We start from the raw sequence: 22,740 nt of genomic DNA on the forward strand, positions 1-22,740 counted from the left end.
AGCAATTCAAAGCCAAATGTGTCTCGGTGAATTACTTGTCACTGCTAAAGCTGAGGCCTTTACAGCTTGGTAAGTAACCATTTGAATATTCTTTGTTTTAATTTTAGTCAGGAAAAAAAAAATATTTAAATTGAGGGGTGGTGGTGTTTGTTATTGGGTTAAACGTGAAATGGAACTTCTTCACAGTAGCTTGAGCAGAGGGAAGAAAGAAGTGCAGAAGGGAGTCTGCTCCCTTGCACTGGCTCATCTAGGGAGATGCACAGTTACTGGTAGTGCTCCTGGAGCCCATGGGGTATCTAGCTGTCCTCCACAGCAGGGGAAGTTTTGCCCTCACTGTTCCACGTGAGCATCTGGCAGGAGTTTGGGGAGTGCCTTTAATGAGCAAGGGAGGACTGATTTTGCATTCTGACTAACCTCAAATTTACAAGGAATGCCTCGGCTCTACCTCAGTTTGCTACAGCGCCTCACCCCACAGCGGCGTAAGGGCACCCTACGCATTAGTGCAGGTAGAAACGTAACCATTTAGAGAGGCAGTTCAACTGAATTATTTTTTGCAGACCCAAAAATAAAACCAATCTGTTATTATGAACCTTTATTAAGCGGCTCACATTTCAGTATAAATCACACTAAAAAGATTTTTAAAAAAGATATTTACACTACAGTGCTGACACATTTAAAATGAAAAAATTGGTATAAATAAGCTCTATGGAAAAGCCTGGAATTGTCAAAAAGAATTCTGGCTCATCTTACAAAAAATATATATGTTAAATGTCAGCTCTACTCTAAAACCTACAACTCAAAATTATTTAAAGACTTCTTTATGTTAAACCTGCAGTGTTTACAGTGCATCTGGCCCTAAGTGCTTTGATACTTCACAGTTATGGACAGGCACTGAGGAATGTTACAAAGCTACATAACTATTTTCTGTAACAGATGTGAAGGCAAGTCACAAACCTGCCTCACAATTTACCAATCTTTACATTATTACATCATTAAGTTTAAAAAGGAATTTAAAACCATATATACAAATTTAGCACAAAAAATCATCCTCTCTTTGTCCATGCAGTTTTGGGTATGATGAACTATGTTGTCTTGTATCATCTGGATGTACGTGACCTCCAGGGCATAACTTGCCTTGTAAGTCCTTGTTGCCAGGTTCATATTTAGAATCCATTTCCAACTTAAACGCTGTCAATTCAACGTGATCCAATCTAGTCTGAACATTCTGGCCCCTGACGTCATTAGGTGCCACCATCTTCTCAGCCAGACCAACATTCATGGGCTCTTCTTTTATTCGGTGAGATGCAATAGGTTCATGTTTTATCGGCATAAATTCCTGCTGCAGATACTTCGTCTGCAGAGCATCTGAAAATTTGGTGCCTTCAGAGGTATTTTTGCTCGTCGTACAAACTCTGCTGTCAGTCTGAAGTCCAACAACCGAAGACTTGGGGTCTGCAGAGGTTCCTACTTCAACAGTACTTGTATTTTGAGAAAGTTCTTCCTCTGAATGATATAGCTTGAGTCGGATGTGCCAAGCCAAACTGCACACAGCTGAAACTGTTTTGAACTGGTGCACAACATTCCTTGGAATAAAATAAATGTCATTATCGAATAACTGAATTCTGGCATATCGAATGCCTTCCCTTCGCAGCTGATTAAGTTTTGCATCATCAACCCACTGGACACACTGGAGGAAAAAAGGGTAAAAAAAAAGCGTGAAAACCCTGGTTTGGGACTCAGAGGACACCTGATCAACAGTTCATAGCAGACTTACCTGTGAGAGTGGAGGCTCATGCAAATCTAACTGCATTCGCTGAACTACCTCTAAGAAATCTTCAGCATGAAAACAAATTACATCTTTGGTTATACGAGGCTGCTCAGACCTAGAGAAGAGCAAGAACTGGAGTCAAAGGCTGAAACTAACATGTCACAGAAAATAATGAAGTCTGCAAGCAGGGAGAAAGCAAATGATGAACAACCCAAAAACTCCAGTGTAACATATTTGAAGAAAAAATGTTGACTAAAATGCATAATTCTCACAACCTCATTAAACTGGTTAAACAAGTTAACCACAATTTCTTTACAAGTGGAGTAAAAACAGCAATGAAAAGTCAACAACTCCCTAGTTTTATTTTTAATCGATCTCTGCCTGCCTTACTGCTGAAAGACAGATGCCCCACATATGCTGGGCTTACTCTGTCAACTCTGACATGATACACCCATCAGATACCTCAAAGTACACAGCAGTCTGATTAGTATTATGGCAAAACATTACTTCATATCTTAGCTTCCAAACACCTGGCTCAGTCAGTAGTAAACCTGAATCTACATTAAGCTGCCACAACACTACTAAGCAGCAAATGCTGGTATCTTCTACCAAACACCTCATAAAAGTTCATTCCTATTTGTACTTACTAGAAAGCTACATAAGAGCAGCATCTGAACTAGGGTTTGCCTCTGTATTCAAACTGTTGGAGAATTCAACTTTGTTCTCACGAGAACTCCCCCAAAGAAATGCACAACATTGATATAATTCCTCTGGAGTCATCAGCAAGAATTAGCCAACTAACAGCAAGACCAGCTGCTACAATCCTTGTCACTTTCTGATGTAAAAGGTAACCACAGTTCAACAGAAATACAACCAACATGGTTTTGGTTCTGAGAGGTATTTGGTTTTTAAAAAATATTTTCCAAATGTGATATGAAGATTTCTTTCATACAGGATAAAGCTCACACTGGAATCATTTTGCAAGAACTTATCAGCCAGAGAGCCTAGCTGATTACTTTCTTCCTTCACCTTCTGCTGAGCTCTCCCAGAGCTGACAGGAGTGCAATACCTTCCCTGCACCTGGCTTGAATAAGACAGGACCCAGTACTGACCCCCAGGGCCTCCAACCAGACTCTGTGCTACTTATCACTCATACATATATTTTCACAGTGTTATTCTAAGCAGCTGGGAATGATGTACAATTTATTGGGCTCTTTAAACTGATAAGACATGTTTATTTAAGTCATGATCTCAAAAAAGCAAAATATAACCATGTCTCCCATGACATCCTGATAGCAAAGCTGAGAGGGCATGGGATAGATGAGTGGACAGTCAGGTGGGTTGAGAACTGGCTGTCAGGCCGAGCTCTGAGGGTGGTGATCAGTGCAGCAGAGTCTGGCTGAACACCTGTGTCTAGCAGTGTTCCCCAGGGCTCGGTGTTGGGTTCAGTCCTGTTTAATATCCTCATTGACCACCTTGATGTGGGAGGGAATATCATCCACCCTCAGCAAGTACGCCGATGATACAAAGCTGGGAGGAGTGGCTGACACGCAGGAACACTGCGCTGCCATCCAGCGAGACCTGGACAGGCTGGAGAGCTCGGCAGGGAGAAACCGAAGGAGGTTTAATAAAAGCAAGTGTAGAGTCTTGCACCTGGGAAGGAATAACTGCTTGAATCAGTACAGGCTGGGGGATGACCTGTTGGAGAGGAGATCTACAGAGAAGGACCTGGGGGCCTTGGTGGACAACAGGCTAGCCATGAGCCTACAGTGTGCCCCAGTGGCCAAGAGGGGGTACATTAAAAGCAGTGTGGCCAGCAGGTGAAAGAAGGTGATCCTCACCCTCTATTCTGCCCTGGTTGGGCCCCACCTGGAGTATCGTTTCCAAATCAAAGTTTCCATGCATGTTGGTTTTTTAAAATGAATCTTCTCACAGCTTACAAATTATGGTAAAGCAAGTATCTGAAAGTATTTTAATGTCTTACAGTAATTCATCACGCTTTATTGTCATAAACCCTCATTAGGTCTCTATGTCAGCACAGCGAAGTGGCTTTTCACTATTACACAAAAAGGTGGAAGAGGAAAGGAGAAATAAGCATTGAGGTAAAAATCAAACTTTAGATCTATCACTTGTGTTGATTGTGTTAGGTTTTTTCCCTTCCTATAGAGGAACCAGTCCTGAATTCTTTGTTCTGCATTAGAAGATACATTTTCAGTCCTTACTCTGAAGCAAAATGCTGATACCTCCTCCAGAGCACTTTCCAGTTGGCTGGGAGTGCTGCCTATCTCTGCCTATTTTCAAATCATTTTTATCTGCACAGTTTTTATTCTGATTAATTCCATTCATTTTTCCAGGTTTTAATGGAGGTTGAACAAACAGCCTTTTCCACAAGCTTCATATGGGAAAAGATGACACACTAGAGCTGAAAAACGACAAAATTTGTTTTTGCAAGTGTAAATGAAAGCATAGTGATTTCCCAGGAGGAGGATCTTGTTATCAAAGTATAGAGTGAGAATGGGAAGTTCCCACAGGCATTCCAATTATCATCAATTTAAATTCTTATTTCCACAGGCATGTAAGTTTGGGGGGGGTTGTTTAGGGGTTTGGGGTTTTTTTGGTTGGTTGGTTGGTTTTGTGGGGTTTTTGGTTTTGTTGTGGGTTTTTTAAGATTTCCTTTGATAAAGCTTTGAGGCTGCCTCCCTCATAGGTACAAAGTATAACTTAAAATGACCACATCTACACAGTATCTCAGTTCTTGCCCTGCTACCACTGCCCACTCTCAACTCCAGCTTCTCACAGGGCAAGCAGGAAGTTTAAGGCTGACATTATTGTTAACCTGAAGAGGAAGTAAACAGCAAAACCTCAGACCCCAAAATAAAAACACATTAACATCTGAACAATCCCGTTGTTCAACCCACAATTATTCAATTTTCTATCTCAATGAACTCATGCACTGTAAGACAAGTGTCCTGGGTTCAGTTAGGAGAGAGTTTCTCTCTAGTAGCTGGTGTAGTGCTGCGTTTGGGAGTCAGGATGAGAGCAGTGCTGATAACACGCTGATGATTTAGCTGTTGCCAAGCTGTCAAGGACTTTTCAGCTTATCATGCTGCCCTGCCAACGAGAAGGTGGGGAGCACCTGGGAAGCTGGGAGGAGACACAGCCAGGACAGGTGATCCAAACCAGATAAAGGGGGTATTCCATACCATGATTGGCATGAAGGGGAGATGGTGGGAAAGGAGCATACGGCTCCAGAACATGCAGTTCTGTGACAGCTCTGAGCTGTACAGTCTGAGTTGTGTTGTTCAGTGAGAAACTGCATTGGGTATCATCAGTTTAGTATATTTTACTATCAAGTCCTATTACTGTTACTCCTCCCTTTACTGTCCCGGTAAACCAGTGAAAATGTATGCAAATGCAACCTCTAAAACTAAGGTAATTCTCACAAACCTAGGTCAGAAGATCCCAAAAAATACTTAGATCTGGGCCAGGAAAGCCCACCTGATTATAGGTACTTTGGGGGGGTTGGGGGTGGGGGGGAGGGGGGAAGACGCTAAAACTTAAACAGCTTCAAACAAGGTACATTGGAATTCCCCTATAAAATTCAGGAAACAAAAGACAGACACCAAAAAAAAATTACACAGCCTCCAACAGGATTCTTGATAGGGGAATCTACCATAAATAAATCAGAGTTAGAACAGCCATGACTTTGAAGTAGAAGGATAAAAATTCTGCTTATTCCCAGTCAACACAAAGAACTGCCGAAAGCTCTTCATGTGAACTTCTGAGGCAGAAACTCAGGTCTGTCCATACACGTTACAGGAAAACAAGGTGTAAAGCATATTCACATCTAACATTGACTCAATGGCAGCAACTCAATTACAGCTATGAAACTGTCATTGCAAGGCACCTTTCTGGCTTCAACCACACAGCAGAACTGTACCCAATCTAGCAGAGAGCAAACACATCTAGTGCATAAGGGGGGAAAAATTCCACTGCCTACTAAGTTTTCTGTAAATCTCTAATATTAGATCAACTTATTCCTTGCTCCATCTGCCAATTACAAATGGAAACTCAGGCAAATATTTTTTCAAACACCTAAGTGAGTAAGTCAAGCAACACGTACCACTCTCCACAATGCACAGCCTTCAACACTCCCACAGCAGCTGTAGTCTGTCGTTCAAAACCTTGTCCTATGTGATCTGCATGGGCTCGTGTCCGGTCTTCAAAGAGCATTTCACGGGGCTCACTGGTTCGAGGTAGGTACTGCAAGTTTTTTATTTCATTGGTAGTTCTGTACAAGATAAACAATATTAGTGATACAGAAATGTCTCTTCATCACTAAGTTTCCACCCATAGCCAATAGGTTGGTTTTTCTCTCTTCAGTAAGAAGAGAGAAAAAAAAACCCCAAACCAGTAAATTAGGGCACATTAAAAATGTAATGAGCTATGCAAATCAGAACACCTATGCAATGAAAAAATAAAGCAAGCAAAACACCCAAACCTAGGGCCAGTGTTAGGGCCCTGAGAGCACTAAGATGCCCTGATTTCTGAGCAGCCTCACCTTCAGTCTCCACCCACAAACCCAAAGAGGCCAGAACCTCAATTTAAGCTCAGGCCCAGGTCTTCATCCCTCGCCTGAGCCATGCTGCAGAAGGACTGGTCTTCACTTCAGCTAGGTGTGCTCAGCTACGCACATGCTTCCAACTTGATCTCAGGATAGCTTTGGCAAGTCAGACGTGCCTGGCAGTCACTGGAACTGCTCTTTGCTGGCACACTGACTTCCTGGTTTGATCTCAGACCTACCCCATCACCACACACTTGCGTGATGCACTGGAGTCTGGACTGAATGCATACACCAGACCCCAGGTCTGTCCCACCTGCCTCTCCCTAGCACTGTGAGGCTAGGCCCTACCGTGATCAGATCCTGGCAGGGCAGAAACTGCCAGCCTTTCCTGCTTCCTGACTATTTGGCATACATTTCAATTGTGCCTGAAGTCATAACTTCATCATACATGTTTCTGCCAAACCACTGGGACATGTATGTTCCATGCTGAAGAACTGTGAATGAGAAGCAGCAAAAGGTTGTATCCTCAGGATTTAATGAAAAGATGGAAGTGCTGCAGAGCAGGAATGGAGACACAAGACCATCTTCTTGACCACCTAGAGTTAGCGTTGTGTGCCACATTTGTCCAGGAACTGTTAATAATCATAATATAACCAAGATTGGAAGGGACATCTGGTGACTGTGTAGTCCAACAACTTAAACCACTTGAGTGGGCTTCTAAGAATTATGTCCAGCCAAGTTGTGAGCACTTGCAAAGACAGAAACTCCACAAGCTCTCTGGGCATCCTGTCCCAGTGTTCAGCCATCCATGCAGTAAGCTTCTTTTTGCTTTTTCTTTTTGGTTGTGTTTTGTTGTGTTGTTCTTTTCTCTCTTTAATTTAAATGGAACTTCTTATACTTCAGTTTGTCCCCTTTACCTTTGGTGACATCACTGGGCACTGCTGAAAAAAGCCTTTCTTACAACCTCCAATCAGATGCCTTCTTTCTTCAAGGGTAAATCCCAGCTTTCCGATGCCCACCTTTCATGTCAGTAGACCTACTCCAACATGCCCATGTCTGTGTTAGACTGACAAGCTCAGAACTAGACATGAACCTCCAGATGTGTCTCACCACTGATGAGCAGAGAGGAAGAACTGTCTCCCTCAGCCTCCTGGCAGTGCTCTTCCTCATCCTGTCCAAAGGAGGCTGCTGACCTACTTTGCCAAAAAGTAGGCATGCCATGGCTTATGGTCAACCTGTCATCCTCTCACCAGGACTCACAACTCCTCCTCTGTCAGGCTGCTGTCCAGCCAGTGGGGCCCCAGCCTGTACTGGCACACTGGGTGCAGGGCTTTGCGCATCCTGCATTGACTGCATGAGTTCACTGATCTGGACCATTCCTGCAGCCTCTTAAGGTCCCTCTCATTGGCAGCACAACCCTGTGATGCATTAACCACTCCTTCCAGTTTTGCATCACCTGCAGACTTGGTGAGGGTGTGCTCTGTCCCGTGATGCCGGCCACTAATGAAGATGTTGAACAGCAGTGGCACAAGGTATTAGTGCTGGAGTTGCTCCAGTATCCACCGTTCTCCAGCTGATCACAACCCTTTGAGCACAGCAGCTCAGCCAGTTCTAGAACACTGACCATCAGTCTAGTTGGTCCTTCATTAATTTGTCTATTAGGATGTTACAGGAGACAGGTGTCCAGTGTAGAAAGCCTTGCTAAATTTAAGATTTAACAGCACTCCAGTATTCCTCTCACCCTGTAAACCAGACAATTTCTAAAACGCTATCAGGTGGATAAGGCACATTTTTCCCTTTGTAAGTCAATACTAACTACCTCTCAACAATCATCTCGCCTTTTGTGTTTGAAATAGCATCTTTCCCAGGATGAAGGTGAGGCTGAGTGGCCTGCAATTCTCAAAGTAATGGTTCTTACTTATTTAGAAGAGTGGAGTGACATTTGCTTTCCTCCAGTCCTCAAGAACCTTTGCCAATTGCAAAGATCTTTCAAAGGCAACCAAGAGTTGCCACAATGATAGTGGCCAACTCCCGCAGCACTTTTAGGTTCAGGTACCATGGGCTTGTGCCCATCTTACGTTGTCTAATATGTTCCTTAGTCTGATACTCCTCCACTGAAGGCAAGTAAGATCTTGCTCCAGACATTTCAACTCCCTCCGTGACCTCTGGGTAAATCTCACCAGTAAAGATGAGCGCAAAGAAAGTAAGTATTATCTTGCCCTTTGTGTCCTTTGTCTCCAGACCCTTTGCCCAATTCCGCAGCCACCTTATGTTTTCCCCAGTCTTCTTTTGCTGCCTGTATGCCTGTAGAAGTCCTCCTTGTTCCCCTTCACATCCCTTGCCAAATTAAACTCCGGATGGTCTTTGGCATTAACTGCATGCCTTTCGTGGTTGGACAGTGTCTCCACAGTCCTGAGGAATCTGACCATGCTTCCACTTCTTGTATACTCTTTTTGTTTGACTTTTCAGCAAGAGAAGTCAAAAGACGTAATTTCTCATGACACTTGAATATTCAAGTTCGACAGAGGACATCTCTACTCTCACACACAGTACCACACCAAAGCTTAACGATGTCATTTAATGATGCAGGTGTTCACTTTCAGATGAGAGAGAAGCCCTTGTCCCTTGAATTCTTTTAACATCCACTCAAATTTAAGAAGGGTGGTATTAATTCTAGTCTCCTGGCACACATCAGTAGTTGCACTCCTGGTCATGTTTCCCTGCAGGTTTCCCCCCAAAATCCTACTAAAGCTCCAAAAATTACTAGCACCTTACTTGGTCAGGTAGCATATAATTTCTTTTTTTAAAAATTCTTACCTTTACAACACAAAGCAACTTAATTGTATTTTGAGATTAAGACTTACATAAATTTATACTAAAATATATTATCAACCAGTAAAAAGTTTGGGATGAAGTGAGTTCAGAGAGAAAGAATACTAACCAGGCATTTATCAAGCAAAATAATTCAACATACCTCTTCCTTTTGAAAGGTGACTTTGGCATGTCAGCCACAGGGATCATCTGTTCTCCTGGACGTACCCACATAATGGGACCATCATCACTGTCTTTACGACTCTCTAATTTTAAACTAGAAAGTGTTCCCCATGGCAGTGTACACTAATGGGAAATACAAGCCACAGTTTTCAAGTGAGTTACTTTAAAAACTTGTTCAAAGTAGCCTTTGTCTGTCATTTATTAGACCCCTCAATTTTCTAAACAAGTATCACACACTCTTACTTTACTGTAAGAGTACTAGGCAGCATACTGTCCCCTTTCTCCCAGCCCATTCCCTTCTGTCCTTACTTTTAAGAAGGGTGATTCTTCCAACATATCAAGGAATTCAGGGAAGTAATCCCCCACTTCCTCATCAACTGCTCCAACCAGGCTGATCTGTCTCATTGGGCCAGCTCTATACGTACCATGAGAGTATGTTCTTTTTACCTACAAGTAGAATATGACAGCAAAAGTTATACCAAGTCCACTACTGCTCAAAGACTACATTCAATAAACAATCTTCAATCCCTACTTATGTTTTCTGACTGATCTTAGTCCTACAGGCTTCAGTATACATAAGATTAAGTCAATTACTATGAAATCATCACCAAGGACAGAACTTCCTATTAAAGATACATAACAATTTGTGATTTAATTATTTTCAAGTCTGAGGATAAGACTGAGTAACTGCTTTTTGCCTTCCAAGAAAAAAAAAACATTCCAAAGTAGTACCTGTGAAAAATTAGTAACATACATTCTGTTGCTTAGTAACTACTAAATAAGGATCCTTACCTGGATTACTCAAGTCACCTTTTTCTTGTAACAGTCAGGCAGAACCCTGAGTTACAGCTAATTAAACTCAACATTTCCACAGCTAACCATGGTCTCTAATATGGCCTCTGTGCAAGCACATTAACTGGAGCTAATTATCACAGTGACAACAAGGCTCATAAAAACTTAATACAGGAAGAGAGTAACAGCTACTCTTTCATTTTACTGTACTGTGCTAATACATCTTGCGGTCCCTTAAACTTATGGGGCGATAACACACACCTCATGAAAACTCTTATTTTGAACTTGAACACAAACACATATTGTCATAAGGTTTTGTCAATCTGATCTATTATATTACATCAAAAAATACTTTGGCATGAAATTGATGAGGATCACCTCGTTTAAGCTTCCAATCTCCTATTTAATAGACACAGTGGTATCAGTAGATTAAATATGACCAGATGAGAACAGAGGGATGATCAGGTGGATTGCTGCACTGCATGTCTAGACATTCTGCACCCAACACAAGAAAAGAAAAAAGGTGCAAGGAAACCTGTTCATGAAGTACAGCATTGCTATGGTCCTCACCCAGGCTATTAAAATTCCTAATAATTATAGCAGTGCAGAGGAGAACAGAACTACAGCATGGAACAACAATGTGCCATTATAAGAACCTGGACTGATGCAGCCAGGGACATTCCATTAGTGCAGAACCCAGTACTCTTCAGATGACCTCAGTGATCATACACACCCAGGAAGTGGAAGACTGATAGACTACAAGTAGGATTTTACAAAGTGTGAGCTAATGTAATGGTAAGCCATCACAGTCATACTGAAAAGCACCCTACTGCTGGACAGAAGTATTCCCCTATTCCCCACCCAAATCCTTAAGTCACACTCTCGCGTAGCTTTTTTTGCACAGATGGTGATTTTGTGATAAAAGCATCAGAAAACATTCATTTCTGCTGAATCCATGTAAGCGATGCCCTCATCACCGGCACAAAGCATAAAGAGCTCGCATAGCTAAAGCACTAGGACAAGAAAGGGACACTCACCTGTCACTATTTGGAATTGGTCTCACCAGTAAGCTAAGTACTCTAAAACCACTTTCTGAGGCTACAGATAGTCATAAATTTGTTACTAAGTCAACCGATAAATCTAAGATGCAAAAGGATGTTTCTTCCACTGGCTTAAGTAGTTTAGCATTCCACCATTCCAGGCTGGGATATTAAGTTGCTGTTTTCATCTATTCTCCTGAATAAAGGGAATAATTTTTCTGCAGTCTTCCCCTGCTTCTTTCTGCTACCACTTCTACTCTCCCAAGTAACAGGCAATAGGACAAGAGGAAGTGGCCTCAAGTTGTACCAGGGGAGGTTTAGATTGGATATTAGGAAAGGATTTTTGACTGTAAGGGCTGCCAGTCATTGGAACAGGCTGTCCAGGGAAGTTGTGGAATCCCTGTGCCTGAAGGTATTTAAAAGACACGTAAATGCAGCGCTTAGGTACATGGTTTAATGGTTGGACTTGACCATGCTAGGTTAACAGGTGGATTTGATGATCTTAAGGGGGGTTCTATGATTCATATAGTATTTTTTTGGAAGCTGTAGAGTTCTCATTTGGAGTAGTTCCACAACTAGTTTACCATAGCCTAACTGAAGTGAGGCTAGGAGATCCAGCTGAAAGCTTCACAGCCACAACTCACCCATCTGGATTATATACCCCCAGGCACTGGCAGCAAAGCACAAAGTCAGTTCACACACAACACAGTCTTTGCTTAAGGTGGATCAATTAACAAGTTTCTTATACATTCCAAAAAAGATCATGTCACTGAACATTAAAACTGGAAGACCAACTCAACTTTTTCAAGTATTATTTGTCCATCCCAACTCACTCCTAGCTCTCCTGATCAATTACATCCCCCTCAGTCTCCAGATTGAACATGAGCCCAGAAGAAAGTGCTCAAATGTTTGGAACTTTGACATCTTCTCTTTATGTTTTTGTATTTCATTTCTCCCAAGCTGGACATGAAAAATCTGTTCTGAGTCAAATCACTGCAAATAAACACTCAAACATTTTTTTTTTTCCCCTAAGTACTCAGGTGGGTTAACCCCAGGTAGCAGGTCCTTTGCTCACTCATACCACCTCCCACAAAGGTTAGAGACATGGGAGGAAGCCGTAGAAACAAGGAAATGCATGGGTGCAGATAAAGACACTTTAATAAATGAAGTGAAGGAAAGAGGGGGAAAAAAGCATTAAATGGCCTTCTTTCACCACTCATGACCACCAAAAAGCAGTCTTCTGCCCAGCCAGTCTGAGCAATAGCTACCTCCCAGACTAACACCCTTTGCCATTCTCAGGTCTTTATTGCTATTTTATGTTTATGTTACATGGCATGGAATATCCCTGCAGTCAATTTGGGTCAACTGTCCCAGCCACATCCCCCCAACTTCTTGTCCATCCCAGCCTACTAACAAGGAGGTCCAGAATGGGAAGAAATGGAGATAGTTGTGACACTGTGCAAATGCTACCCAGCAACATCCTGACCAGTGTGCTACCAACAGTTTTAGTCAGAAAACCAAAACGCAGCTCCCATAATAGGCTGCTAAGAAAACTCTCTCTAACCCATCCAAACCCAGTATAGACAAAAATAAATCCGTGCTGGTGATGAAAGGGGAAGATCCACTCTCTCTTCTTCCCCTTCTTTCCTGACAGCACTAGGGCTTCAGAAATTGCACAGGATGTCAGTTTAGGGAACTCATCTGATCTTAATCCAAAACTTACCTGAAGAATTTAGTTATTTCTTTTAGAAAACTATATAAATAAAAATTAAACACATAGGCCATAACGCCTGACCAGAAAGAACAAGAGGGAATCTGGAAAAGGCAGCAGCTGTTGGCAGTGAAAAGTGACTCCTATCTCATCTCTTACATGGACTGGGTTATAGGATCCTAAACTCCCCATTCAGGTCAGGGGGTGCTATTTAAATGACACTATCTCAGATCACGCTAAAGAATTCAAAAAAAAAAACCCATATATTAAAAGGTGAAGGCATTCTTGGATGAAGAAAGAGCTAACAAACAAAATCATTTTTTACTCATTCCAGAATTTTACCGCTACTAACTACTAATGTGAAATCACAAAAAATCTTCCACTGATGTTTGACAAGTGACAAGAGTGAAGTTTGCCCTCTTAAAGACAACAAAATAAATATAATCTATGACTTATTAGGTAAGAGAAACATTTTCTTTTCCTTTTACTATCAGTATCCTTTGGCTACTGTCTTCCCAGGAAGAGAGTAAGATTCCTCTACGTATTTCTAAACTCATAAAACCAAGGCTTGTGTACTAAAACAAGCACTACTTCATCAAATTATGCTCCGACTACAAATCAAACAGCATACACCTTCTACGGCAATCTTCCTGCATGTAGTATTACTGGTTACACTGTGACCATCTTTTTTAGAACGTTACAAGTTTACTCAAATAGCCAGAACTGGAAGAGATCAATGACATGGAGTTGTTCTAGCAGATAGGCAACATGATCAGAATCAATACATATACATAAAGAAATACCACCAATTAAATGAAGTGTAATGCAATGGACAGGTAAAATAGATGAAATATAACCGAATCAATATGACATAGCCTAACTTCTTTCTTCTCACGTAGCTTAAATCTGAAGTACATCACCAAAAAACACACAAAAGGAGACTGCCATTCTCTTGCATCAAGGTAGTGGGAAATTATGACAATAAAACAACCGCTGAGTTCAGAATTAGTAAAAGTTGATTCTTGCTTCTGTAACTAGTATGAAATCAACTGATTTTTATTGTAACTTAACTTGCTCAATTTTAAGTAAGAAGTTCTAAAAAGGAAGTATTGTGGCATAAACATCTTGTCATTATTACTCATTCTTTTAAACAGCAATATATTTGAGCATTACCATCCTACAAATAGGAAATACTTTAGACACAAAACATTAAAGATGTTTCCAATTTTTTGGTTGAAAGACAAACTGGAAGGAACAGCCCAAAGAAACAAAGCATTTAAAGAGATCTTAATAACATGAACTGGAGCAAAACACAACTTAGTACTTTAATATAGTAGAGTGGCCTTTTTCAGTTGAAGTTCACATTTTCCTGTTAGAATTTTAAAGGTTTATATTTCTTCCACTTTTTCAACTGCAAAAATCAGCAAATCTGGAAAAGCAGTCCTCTGAACAAAAAATTCCAAACCCATGGAAGTCAAAACCATTTCAAGAAACCCACAAAGAAAGTCCCACCAAAGACTAACAAGAACAACAAAAACATTAAATCACCATCAAAATATGCTGGGAGATCAGAGGAAATAGTGGGCTTCCATTTCACTGCACAAGCACAAAAGCAACATACTTAAACATTTCTGTCTCAGAACTGAAACATCCAGCTCCACTCACTGTTACTCCTCTAAACATCTCATCTCAAAGGCTGTAGTCTCCAAGAGGCAAGGTAGCATTCTTTCTTTTTTGGTACATTTTGAGAAAGTGCCAAAAAGCTTTTTCTGTTCCTTGCCAACTCTTTTCAAATCCTTAAGTGCTTATGTATATTTTCAGTTCCAAGTGAGAACTGATACTGAAGATCCAATTTCACTGAAAAAAAATTAATCAAAATTGCTCTGAGTTTAAGATACTTGCAAATCTACTCGGCTTTTTACTTTTAAACCACCTGTACTTCACAGTACTTTTCCTCTTCTATAAGTCAGGGGTTCAGTATACAGAAAAAGGTACCTTGACTTTACTCAAACAGGATCCATTATCACTAAAGCTTTAATTTCAACTAATACACCATTTCCCAATTGGAAGTTTCTGGAAATGCAATCCCAAGATTTCTACTATATTGTAGTTGCACCAGTGTCCTTTCAGCACTGTAGTTTCTTTATTGCTTCACGTTTCACCTTGCAGCTGAAATCCTCAAATAACACGATGGAAGGACAGACATTTTTAAAACCAAGATGACCTATTATTCTGAATTTCACTGACAAAAAAGCGAAGCCACCAATAAAGCACTAAAATATGTAATTTAAGAACCGCATCAATTAAATACCTTCATGAAAAGTGATCTTGTGAAAGCAAAGTAGTCATTATGCTCTTGTAACTCAGGAAGATCTAACACCAATGACAAGGTTCCATCTCAGATCCCGTTCAAGCTCCCATTACAAACCTTTCAGTTTTGCTTAGCTTTGGGTTTTGTTAACACAGAGTAGGTGCCCAAAGAGAGCACCATACAACTGCCATTTCATATTCATTGGCTGAAACTGTCAAGAAGCATGTGTTGCAGATCTCTAAGTGTCATTCCCTGTGAATTGGTTCTTTGTTCAATGGCATTAAGTGAAGACTTTTTGCTTGGAAGACAATAGACTGCGACTGTCCATCAAAAAAGTATCTTACACAGTTTTATCGATTATTTTATAAAATACAAAGGAGGCAATGCATATGCTTTAACAAGAGCTAAAAATCATTTTCATCATCCTGAATTAAAAAAAGCAAGAAAGCAGGCTACACTTCTGGGAACTTGCACAACAGCAAGCAGTTGCTAGAAGCCAATAAGCTTTTTGAATGTTTAATTATTAAGAAGTTTTAGAAATGAAGGAGTAAATTCTATTAAAAACCAAATTTCTGCAATTGCGTTTCGGTAGCTTTAAGAATAGACCTATAGTCCCAATACAGTTTTTTTCCTGAACACAGGAAAACACCACAATATATATGAAAATAAACACTGTACAAGTCTTCAGTGATTTGATCTGCCAACCAGTTATTTCAGATTTTCTTTCAACAAAAACATTTTCAGCAATTCCCCACTACAAGAACAAGTAGTTTCAAGCAGGAATTAGAATTACAAATTAGAATTTCACTTTTAAGAGCCAAACAAGGAGGGCAGCAAGGAGAAGACAAGAACTGGAATAAGGAGCTGTGTGTGCAGCACTTCAAGAACGGAGAACAACCGCTCATTTGAAAAAGTCACAACACAAACATGAACTTTGGTTACTATGGCATTTCCTCCTCTAAAACACACTGTTCTCAATAGTGTCTGAAAATCCAGCATTACAATGTTGTTAACAGACAACATGAAATAAGTCACTTCAGACTGAAAAAAGTCAACAAAAATTGTTTCTCTGAACATGGAAACCGTCTGTCATTACAGAACAAGGCTGATTTAGCCCTTCATTCATCCTTGAGCTACCTCTGGCATAGTAAACTAATATATCTGCTACCTCAGTAATAAAACAAATCACTCATGAGTAGGTTTTCTGGCAGATTAACAAGAACTGCCCCACCAGTTCAAGAAGCACCACAGTCTGGCACAAGAGCATGCAGCTAGGAGGAAAGATGTAAAGAGCACGTGCTCTTTTAGCAGCAAGAGGTGCTAGAGCAGCTCTGACAGTTTGTCTACCTATACAATGAGTAGTGTAAAATACAACTGACTTATCTTAAATTGAACTGACTCAACAATGAGTATCTTCACATACCCTACAGTATGAAGGCAGTAAGCTGAAAAGAAACAAAGCTTTAATAAATCAATGAGAACTCAAAGCCGCAAACCAGATTCTTCAAAGTTGGAAGAAGATAAGCATACCATCTTATGGGTGTAAAGAGAAGCAAGAAACAGAAACTATTTAACCTAGTTTCAGTTTTGAGAAAAAATAGTTAGCTAGGTACTCCTGTCTTAACTGCCTAGAAAATGGTAAATAAATAGGGACACAGTAAAAAAACCAAAGTCAAGCTCACCCTTCTTTCCATGACTGGATAGGCTTTATCAGAGGACCAGTCCCACATCTTAACATTTGCATTAAAATTTTCAAAACTGCTGCAGAAAGTCTAGCAAACAGTGGACAGTTAACTTATATTCCTATAACTATTAGTATGGAAGGACCACTGTTGTGGCACACAGCGAGGATCCTTCCTTTAAACACAACATACCCTTCTGAAGCCTGCAGGTAACACAAAGCTGCAAGCCTAGAGCAAGAAAGGATCAAAGGTAACAAGAGCTTTGATAAACTAGAGAAAGGATCTGAGTACACAGAACACAATTCCACTTGAATAAAAGCAAAGAACTGTACTCAGATATATATAATTATCATCATAAACATGAATACAGGAATGACTCACTTAGCAGGAGCTGCTGCCACATATGATCAAACTGTTCTGGAAAAGCCAGGAATAGATAACAAAGTAGTAATTTGCAAGACACATGAAGCAATCTTTCATACTCCTCGACAACACCATACCAGGTAGACACTGTCCATTTTTGGGACTGAAGAGAATAAGGGGAGAGCAGTAAGACCAGTGAGAATATAACATATAATGGTAGACAAAAATAAGACATATAACTAGGGAGGGGAATAAATGGAGCTGTTATGCAATCTTCAAATACAAAAAAACACTGAAAGAAAAGCATAAAGTTTTTGCCCTGTCCACTAAAGGTAAGGCTAAGAGGACAAATAAGGAAAAAATATTTTTCAACAGATTTCTTTAGGAAGTGTGGAATCACCTAGAGATCTCCAGCAAATGCAGACAAACATTTTTCAGATGCAACTTGAAAACAGCTGATCTTGTCTTGAAGCACAGGAATTGTTGCATATCAGCATTTTACTTCACCTGTACTAAGCAGCTGCCTCTGGGACAAGACCGAAGCACAGTAAAATCAATCCACTAAGCACTGTTACAGTTAAACACGAACTGTGTGCTTTGGAGTTTCGGCAAGGCAATAAGAATTTACACTTGCCCAGCACAAAGGCACAGCAATGGGTTCAAAATAGAGGCACTTGCCTCAACAGCACTAAATAACTTAAAGTGATGTATGCTGCAAGCAGGTGACAAAAACTGATTATTTACCTTCTTTGAAATCCTTCTAAGAGCCTGACAAGTCAGACTCACAGCTATCAGGTAACTGATGCAACAGTTGCCATCTACACAAACGATGAAGTCCAGGGATGGACCCACAGCAGAGTTTCACCACCTGAAAAAGTGACTTACTGGAGACAAGGATACCCAGACTAACTCCATTTTGCCCAACTACAGGAACTTCCTTACAGACAGTTCACAGAAACATACACATTTCACTAATCTAAAACCATTAAGGATTAAGGACTACTGAAACACAGGCTCAAGCTAAGTGAAGAAAAAATCCAATTCCTCTTTGCCCCTAATTTAAAAGCTAATTCTGATGAAACAGAACCAGTTCCAACACAGACTCCATCCTCCTGAATCTGCTTTAACTACATACACAAGCTTATACTCACTTCTAGTCTCCTAACAAGTGAAACTATATTACTTCTGACACAGGTATACTGGTAAACTGAGAGAAGCTCATTTTCAACTCTACAACTGTGAAAGCAAAGTAAATTACTCAGGATACACAGATTTTCCAGAATAACTTAGGAAGACCTTCAACAGTTTTGATCTCATCAACAGAATGTACTGTAGAATTCTCCTCTTACCACAAAACTCAGTGATTTGAAGGTATGCATTACTGACAACCAAAAAAAACCCCTCATCTGCCACGAAACAGGAAGTAGCAGGTTATGGAGTAGTACTGAAAAAAAATCAATTTGAGAAATAAAAAGCTTTGATAAAATACTTCATAATACTTTCCATTTTGTAATTAGCTTGTGCCTACTTTTTATTATTTTTTCACACTTTGTTACATGTCATCGGAATGAGACCAGAGACCACAAAAAATGATCGGAGGGCTGGAGCATCCCTTATGAAGACAGGCTGAGAGAGCTGGGCTTGTTCAGTCTAGAGAAGGCTCTGGGGAGACCTTACAGCAGCCTTCCAGTACCTCAAGGTGCCTAAAGGAAAGCAGGAGATGGACTGTTTACGTGGGCATGTAGTGGTAAGACAAGGGATAATGTGTTTAAGCTGAAAGGTAGATTTAGATCAGATATTATGAAGAAATTCTTCACTGTGAGGGTAGTGAGGCACTAGCACAGGCTGCCACCCTCCTTCCAAGTGTTCAAGACCAGGCTGGATGGGGATTTGAGCAACCTGGGCTAGTGAAGGGTGTCCCCTCCCATAGCAGGTGAGAACTACATGATCTCTGAGGTCCCTTCCAACCCAAACTACTCTAGTATTTGAAAAGATCACAAAATCACAAAGGTTGAGATAGATACTCAAAGAAAACTTCATAAAACTTAAGTCCCTGCATAGATATAAAAAAATAGCTCACCTCTCAACTGAGACTACAAATAAACTGCCAGACTTAGGTCAAGACAACAGGACCACAGCAGCATATAGCTTTTGCAATGTAGGAACAGAAAATTAAATTTATACTCGCACTGAAATATATAATCTCACTGAAATACACTGCAACAGCCCACTGGAATCCCTATAAGATTCACAAAACTCAACAAGATGGGAGAATAGTATCAATCCGCACAAAACTTTTAGCACCTTTTATAAAAAGAGGTATCCAATGAAACAGAAATTTACACAGAAATATAGTTGAAGTTTAAAACCACAAAACTCTTAACTCTGATTCAAAATGTCCTGTCATTTCCCTGGAAGATGAGCACTATGATGCACTATCACTCATACTCCTTCCTAGACATCTTTGATACTGTCCCCAATCAGAAAGGAGAACACTAAGCCAACAAAACATTTCAAATGTAGCAGATCACTTGAGTTAGACAAAATAAGCATCCAGAATAAGACCAAAAATAATTAAAGGAAAACACAATCAATGGCTAGGCGACCAAGATACTGACTTAAATACTGCAGGAAACAGTGATGCTGCACAGAAGACAAGCAAGTCTGGCGTTCGCCTGTGTCTGTTATTTACAGACGCTACACCCTTCACATTAGCAAAAATAGAGGGAGCCAAGTGCTTTCTGTCAAGCAACCAGACTCTGACAAGTGATAAAATGCTACAAAAACTAACTGAAAAACTGAGCAAAAACAAAGGAAAAGATACCAGAACTAAAGCTCTGGCCAAGTAAAATATGGATTAGAAGACAGCCTATGAAGTTGACTAGTTGAATGCTGTAATAAATAGTTTGGTTTCTTTCATCTACTACACAGTCTTTCTGTTCCTCCTTCAATTACAGAAAAATTAGAAATCATGATCTCAAAAAAATGACCATGGAACTGATTAAACTACAGGCACTGACAATGATATTATAATACCAAGTTAAACCACCCTTTCAGTTAAATAATTTCATTATAATTTACAAAATAACATTTTGGCTTTTCCTAACTATTTAGGGCAGATACGACCACACAGCTATGCTGCATTAATGCTGCCCAAGACAAGCTGGACTTAAAGAACATGCCTAGAAGGACAGATCCAGCTTTTTTTACACTAATTGACTTAAGACAGGGCAGCTCGAAGTAGCTGCCCTTAATATATCCTGTGATTTTTACTGCTGAAGTTGTGAATATTTTCTTAACCAGCACTGAAAATGTTCTGCAGCAGCATTTCAGTTCTGCATATCCTTATGGATAACAGACAGCTGAACCCTGCCAATAAACACAACAGTTCCATGCAAACGTTTATGTAGCCAACTAAAACAAAAGAACATTGGTCTTCAAAAAGATGACAACCTAATTTATACTAGAACACATCATTATTCTTTAAAGGTGCTCCATACAACATCTAAATAGAGTGAAACAAGCAGTTGTGAGCTGAAGTTGATATAATAAAAAAGCATTGAGTTTCTTCATAAATTGTTTCATAACACCTTTACCTAATACCCTCATCACTGAGGTGGCAATTCAAGAAAGGTAAGAGTATTTTTTTCCATGACCTTAGTAGACCTAAACTATAAATAATTTATATGCAACAGTAATGTATCTTCTACAGCAAGTAAATAAATATCAGAGGTGATGTTTAATCAGTAGCAGTTGTTAAAGGGACACTACAGTCATTTCTCTTCAGAAAACACACAATCCAAAGCTGCCTGCTGGTTTGCCACATAACAGCTTTCAAGAGAATACAACTAACTGGGAGAAACAAGATGGCCTAAGGATCAAAGTAGGAGCTCCATTAACCACTATTACATTCTTCTTTAAGAACAAATTTAGAAGCCACAAACTACAAATTCATTAACTTTGCCCTATGCAGATTCTACGTATAACATTTTTCTACTGTATTTGCATTTCAGTTCTATAAAGTTCATACAAATAAACTACAGTTCACACATCCAGTCACAGCTAAAGCATTTTAACCCTCCAAAGCTCAAGCTTCAACCACAGAAACAAATCGAAAAGAAACCTACACACAAATGGTTCCCCTCCCCATAAAATCAAATTTTATGTCTCAGTTAATAGGCTAATTAACTTTAACATTGCAAAACTTAAAGAATTTGCTTGTTCCTAGTCTTCTGTGTCATCCACATATCACAGCTAACAGTAACTGTATTCTAAGAAAACCCATTCACAGTTTTTTTTGAAACCATTATATGACTTTAGAAAGTAAAATATATAACCTCTTACCTGAGCATGAAAATTTGACATAGTCGTTGTCTCTATATCTTTCTTTCCCAAAATCTCCATTTTCACTGGTGAATTGGGAAAATTAAACGAAAAGTAGTCTAAAAAGTCAGGTAAATAAGTAGCTGCCCCATGAACAATACCCATTACATAGTAAGCTGCACAGTTTTCATTTTCACTAAAAACCAGACCCACAAACTCTTCTGCAAATCTCTCCATCTCCACAGGAGATAAGTGGGAGAGTTCATTACTGTAGGCATGGATAACTGATGCACCTCCATTAGGCTGGTGCTCAATATGAATCAGCTGTTTGAACTCCAATGTGTCCAACCTTTTGAGTTTATTTTGAACCCGTGGCTCCTTTAACGAGACAAATGGAAACTCACTGTTCTCTGGTATCTTGGACTCACAGTCCTTCTTGGGATCCATATTTTTCCCATTGAAATCCTTAAGATGATCATCTATGATGCCTTTGGCTTCCTGATCCTCAATATTAGAAACCAATCCTGAGCAGATGGTCTGAATGGATTTGCTGTACATTTTTGGACGCTTCCTCTTCTCATTCTCTTTATGTTTCTTTTTCTTTTTCTTCTTAACTTTTTTAATCTGTAGCTCTTCTGCATTCATTTTTGGTTTCTCCTTCCCACCTGTTGAGAGGAGAAAATAATCTTTGAAGTATCTTCATATACAAAACATGTATTTAAATATCAGGGTTCAAATTTACCAAACGCCCCACTGTGGCACACACATGTCAGAGACCAGTAACAAGGGTCACAATGTTTATCTTCCTGAAAATGAGTAGACACACATGCCATGTTCACATTTTGACTGACAGATAAGTTGGGGGGGGGACAGGAACCATGGGGGAGGAAATCACAGAAAGCCACAAGTTTCCCATGGCTGCTTTCATGATGAATCACAGTCCTTATTCTGACCCTTTAACTGATCACCAGCAATTACTATACCAGAAAGTTCAGAGACTTTGACAGCTGTCAACAAATATGGCCAAACAAGGGGATTACAAGTGGTCAGTATCAGCCATCAGCCACAAGCTGTTTGTGCCACTGCCAGAATCTACCTTTGTCAGGTGGCTTTGCATGGTCCTTCTTCCAGAACTAAATAAATTTTGTTGAAATACAGAAACACCTCACAGACGCTCATACTACTATTACTA

At 40.0% G+C, this 22,740-nt stretch overlaps 1 protein-coding gene across 1 annotated transcript in view; it reads right to left on the reverse strand.

Moving 5' to 3' along the window:
• Nucleotides 1-741: 741 nt before the first annotated feature.
• RSBN1L (round spermatid basic protein 1 like) overlaps nt 742-22,740 on the reverse strand; it is a 43,301-nt gene continuing 21,302 nt past the window's right edge. Inside the window, exons 3-8 of the mRNA XM_084272801.1 lie at nt 21,570-22,213; nt 9,636-9,773; nt 9,307-9,449; nt 5,892-6,059; nt 1,775-1,883; nt 742-1,687 (exon numbers count right to left, since the gene is read on the reverse strand). Coding sequence (XP_084128927.1) covers nt 1,031-1,687; nt 1,775-1,883; nt 5,892-6,059; nt 9,307-9,449; nt 9,636-9,773; nt 21,570-22,213 — 1,859 coding nt within the window. The 3' untranslated portion in view covers nt 742-1,030. The remainder of the gene's footprint in view (nt 1,688-1,774; nt 1,884-5,891; nt 6,060-9,306; nt 9,450-9,635; nt 9,774-21,569; nt 22,214-22,740) is intronic.

This window comes from Gallinula chloropus (genome assembly GCF_964237585.1).
Source record: "Gallinula chloropus genome assembly, chromosome: 1".
Classification (NCBI taxonomy): Eukaryota; Metazoa; Chordata; class Aves; order Gruiformes; family Rallidae; genus Gallinula; species Gallinula chloropus.